The 5,090-nt window shown below is 27.8% G+C and overlaps 1 protein-coding gene across 1 annotated transcript; it reads right to left on the bottom strand.

Annotated features, from left to right (window-relative positions):
- Nucleotides 1-309: 309 nt before the first annotated feature.
- On the bottom strand, nucleotides 310-4,624 carry LOC113375439 (zinc finger protein 501-like). Its single transcript, XM_026615377.1, has 4 exons — nucleotides 4,360-4,624; nucleotides 3,307-3,481; nucleotides 2,390-2,605; nucleotides 310-784 (listed from the first exon to the last, which is right to left on the bottom strand). The coding sequence occupies exons 1-4, from the start codon at nucleotides 4,613-4,615 to the stop codon at nucleotides 310-312; spliced, it is 1,122 nt and encodes a 373-aa protein (XP_026471162.1). The 5' UTR covers nucleotides 4,616-4,624.
- Nucleotides 4,625-5,090: the final 466 nt, after the last annotated feature.

Consider the following 5,090-nt stretch of genomic DNA (forward strand, 5'->3'; position numbering starts at 1 on the left):
TGATTTCTGAAAATTGGCTTTTAGAAAATACTCCAAATTAACGTGTTCGGTCGTTTTCAATCACTCATAAATTAATTTATTTTTTATTGATTGAGTCGATTATTTACACATATCGGAGAGTTCAGGTAACTTGTCTCAAGGCAAAATACCAATACTAAACTTCAATTTTTGATTAAAAAGTATATAATTTTTTTCTGTCATACACAAATATAAATAAATACTGAATCTGAATCACAAATAAGTTAAAAGTAAGATTATTGCACACAACATTTAACAAGTACATATATTATATTTTTAGAATAACATTTTTCAAAAGTGCTCAATAATGTGTGATTTTAATAATTGTCTACTTTTAAACGATAGTCCACACAAATCACAAGAAAAGTTCAAGCCAATCTCAGTAAATTTAGTAGATTCACCAAGTGTTGTAACCCTTTTCTTTTCTCTGTTCATATTTGAATTTTTCACATGTAATTTCTTTTTGTTTGCACTAAACGTTGTTGATATATTTGTTTTGTTTTTAATAGATATTTGATCACTGTGCCTTACAATATGTGCACACAGTTCTTCACGATCCCTAAGAATTTGTTCACACAATTCACACTGAAAAATGGGATTCAAATCTATTTTATTTTCTGCATGCACCCATCGTATATGCTCACGCAACACAACTTTTTGATTGAAGGCACGCTCACAAATTGGACACAAATGTGGTCGCTCGCCGGTGTGTATACGCTCGTGTTTTCTTAGAGTTCCTCCATCGCGAAATGATTTCCAGCAATATCTGGAATTTATACAAAAGAGGTTAATTGATTATTTCGATTTGATAATTTTAAGCAAAAGCATAAATTGAGTCAGTGGGTAGCAGCAGCTTTATCTGCAACTATAGAAAAATGTTTAAAACAAGACCGACAAGTAAATCGAAAAAGAAGATTGCGCCCAATGATTTTCAAATATACTGGCATTATGGCAGAAGAATCGAAAGAAACTAATGTTTATTACATCCTTTGAATACATTGAACATATTGTGGCCTAATTTTAATTACAATTTTACTCCCAACAGACACAACTTGAAATCTCTATAAGGCTTATAAAATGTCTAATTCTGTTTATTCTTCACCTCGAAAATAATATTACAGAATCATAAAAATAACAGGGTATCAAGTAAGATCGCAATAGTGTAAGCTATGCAACCCCATTTCAACGTAATGTGAATGTTAAAAATCATAATTTCAAAATCTTTCATGTATGAATAGACTAATATAAAAACAATGACATTATTTTGCCTATATTTAATTAAATCTTTATTATTGGAGAGCATTTGAATCTATATTACAAAAGATCTCATGTAAACACTAATAAAAACAGTGTCTTTACTGACTAGTGAAGAGAAAAGTTTCAAAATGGTAAGTTTTTTTATATAAAAAAAAATTCTAATTGAAACAGTCACGTATTTTAAATATTGAACTACTTTTATATAGTGAAGTGTTTCAATATATTTGTTACACAGTTCGATGAAGACTATTTTGCAATTGAATAAAAATAATACAAATAAAATAATGAGAATTTATTTTATTCAAATGAAAATAATGAGAGTAGGTCTATTGTTTTTACTGTATGTTATGTAATAACATAAATATTATGATAATTTAAAAAAAAATGGGATAAAATTTCTTTTCTCTCTAATCATTTAAAATATTGAGTTATAATTTATAAACAAAAATCTGAATCGTTAAATGCTTGATAGAAACAATTCTTAATATTTGATTTTCAGGTCTTATTACTTTTATCCATTAAATTTTCACATAAGATCTCAAATATAATCTCAAGTGAATTTAATAACTTATATTATGAATATCTTTTTGAATTCAATATATATATATATATATATATATATATATATATATATATATATATATATATATATATATATATATAGCAGTACTGTGAGTTGAGTGAACTCCAATTCGATTCAGGGAAGAATAGTTTGAGAGATTCCCCTTTTAAATAGAAACATATTTTTCATCTATATTTCCAAGTGAAAATGAACATTGCAACTGCACAACATCAGGACTTCTGGAGAGCAGTAAATATACTGTTAGGTATAGTCATAATATGTACTAAATATATTACAACGTATACTAGGTACTTCCGAACAGCCATAAGCTGAGATATCAAATAATTACTTATTGTCATTGAAATATGTACTAAATATATTAGAACATATACTAGGTTACTTCCGAACAGCCATAAGCTGATATATCAAATAATTACTTATTGTCATTGAAATATGAGCAGGTAATTGAGAACAACTTTTATTAATCGAAATGGTTAATTTAAATATGCACTTAAAGCAAAAGCTAACGTTGAAATTAAATATGTTTTCCACCTGCACGAATAAGGCTTCTCCCCTGTATGAGTCCTAGTGTGTATGAGGTATCCCTGTCGACTGGAAAATTTCTTATTGCACTCTCCACAATGGAATTGTCCAGTACTTCCTCTGGAATTGTGCACTTTTCCATGCTCCCACAAACCTTGCCGACTTGAAAAAGTCTTACCACATTCCTGGCAAAGATAGGACGATCCGCCGGAATGCTCCGACAAGCTAATCACACAAATAAATAATTAAATATACGCATTAATAATTGCATAAAAATGTTGTAATATAATATAGGCATAACAAGTCCTAAGACAAATATCTTGAAGTTCCTGTTTTATAAAGGAATATCAGACAAAATTGATAAGCAATTAAACGTGAAATAGTACTTGTAAAGAAAATAACGTAAACTATTTTGGATTGAAATTGACAAATATGAAATTATTTATATTCGTAAACTTATTATAAAAATACGAGGACATCACAATAGTTCGTTTTTGTAATTCATAGGTTGAATATGAAAATTTGATACCAAACCTCACGTTTCATAAAATAGTTATATGATTTAAAATCGTTCATTTATTATCATGTTTAATTTTATACCTTTTATGTTTCATTGCTGGTGCTAATGTAAGTAGAATTACTTCCCACTAAGGAAAACAACCTATTCATTTCTTTTATATTCTTCAACAAACTTCAAAAGTTTTACCTTTATAAACAAGGTTGGAAAATTATATGATTTATTAGGTTCACATAAGACATCACAAAAAAACAAACAAAAGATTAATATTGGTGGAATCGTTATGCATATCAATTGACAAATATATAGCAAGGTATTACTAAATTAAGTTCTTAATATCTTTGGTCAAAGAAAAATTTGATTGTATATAAGAGAGCAAATATAAATCGATCATTAAAAATTTTCTCACCGATGTTCATCAAGTTCATTCTGTTGTCCAAAGACGCATTCACATACTTCACAGGCAAATGTTTTCCGGCGATGAACCCACATGTGCCTGTGCATTTTTTGTTTTGTTGCAAAGAATTTTGAACAATCAGTGCAGGCATGGCGCTTTTCTTGCTCAGTAATTTTCAGTTTTCCTGCTATAGTATGTTAAAAAAAAAGTAGCTTTGACAGAAATAAATATGAGATATTCACACTCGCAACTATTTTCTCACAGAAAAATAAAAAATAATACTTTTCCAAACTTATTAAATATTTCTTTAATCTAAACCTTGCATCAGGCTTTAATTAAATGTCGGTACTAAGGTCTGAAATTAAAACTTTTCTTATGCATCAGGCTTTAATTGAGAAAGCAGAATTTTGAAAGTTCTTTCTACAAACTTAAAAGAAAAACTGATAGCATGAAAGTCATTTCAGATTATAAAAATTAATAAAAAAATAATTTAGGATTGCGATTGAAGATAAAAAGGTCTTCTCGATTAAAAAGATAAGTTCTTGCTCAAACTAAAGTAAAATTGAAGATTTGATTATGTTTTCAAGCATTCTTTACACTAATACTTCTCAGTAGCTTCTCCTATGGAAACTTAGTGGTTCATAGCTTTATCGTAATAGCAAATTTATTCCAAATTTCAGAATTAAACATTTCTTTATGTAAAACTAAAAATAAAAAAGGCAGATTTATGTATTACTGTTATATCTATAAATACCTTTAAATAATAATGATGTTCATCTAAGATAAAATTATAATAAATTGTGGAAAATAATGTAAATCAAAATACTAAAACTAAATAAAGATACATGTGACTTCTGTGATAACTGAATTAAATATTCGGTAAATGCATTTCCACATTCAACTTTATGCCACAAAATGAGAGAAATCTGTTATATTGAAAGGTTTATTGCAAGAATATTCAAGAAATGTATGTAATGTAAAATAATTAGAAGTACAATAGCTTCCAAATCAATAAAAACCTAAAGTATGACAAATATCTTAGTTATATATAGAATTTTACTTTACCTCCTTGTGCAGTTTTGACGTCCACAACAGGTGAATCCTTCACTGAAGCTTTTTTTATATTATTCGTTTTAATTCCCTTCTCAATGCAGTAGCCATAATGCTTAGATAGAGAGCTTTTATTTTGGCAAATCGTATTACAATTAGCACACTCATTAGAATCATAGTGATCATGATGAAATCTTTCATGGGAAGCTAAAGCTTTAACACGACTAAAGCTAAGTCCACAAAATTGGCATACATGAGGCTTCATGTCCATTCAGAAGTATTTTCCTATTTTGTGATAGCATTTTAGAATTTTGTATCAATCAGTTCAGATATTAAACAACTAAAGTTTATCCTGCACTTTTGAAAAATAATATATATATATACATATATATATAAAGTACGTTGATTAATGAATAATACAGGTTATTTGCAAAACCTTCATTATTTATTCAATAAAACACAAACATTAAGCATATTATTGTTTTGGCAAAATAGTAATTTCGGTTGGTTCTCATGTAATTGCTTTTAAGGACTAAATTATGATTATTATGATTTTTTTATATTGCATTCAATTTCAATCCTGTTCTAAATCAAATATGGTAAGTTTTACCTCTTAGTTACCTGAAAAAAAATATCTCTTGTGATTTACAAGAAGATATGTGAAGACTACTGCACTGCTTTAGAAGAAAATCTCATAAGTTGTTTAAAAAATTCCTTTCTGGAGATTTTTTAAAAGATGTTCAACG

The sequence above is a fragment of the Ctenocephalides felis genome, unplaced genomic scaffold, assembly GCF_003426905.1.
Source record: "Ctenocephalides felis isolate EL2017-DRISC unplaced genomic scaffold, ASM342690v1 CF-g0.4_SCAFFOLD_01886, whole genome shotgun sequence".
In the NCBI taxonomy this organism is placed as follows: Eukaryota; Metazoa; Arthropoda; class Insecta; order Siphonaptera; family Pulicidae; genus Ctenocephalides; species Ctenocephalides felis.

What these genes read in the sequence shown, in the direction of transcription:
- LOC113375439 (XM_026615377.1), bottom strand. Translation starts at nt 4,615, where the DNA reads ATGGACATGAAGCCTCATGTATGCCAATTTTGTGGACTTAGCTTTAGT. An exon ending in CGTCAAAACTGCACAAGGAG is followed by an intron (nt 3,482 to 4,359) that starts GTAAAGTAAAAT and finishes AACATACTATAG; the next exon opens with CAGGAAAACTGAAAATTACT. An exon ending in AATGAACTTGATGAACATCG is followed by an intron (nt 2,606 to 3,306) that starts GTGAGAAAATTT and finishes TTGTGTGATTAG; the next exon opens with CTTGTCGGAGCATTCCGGCG.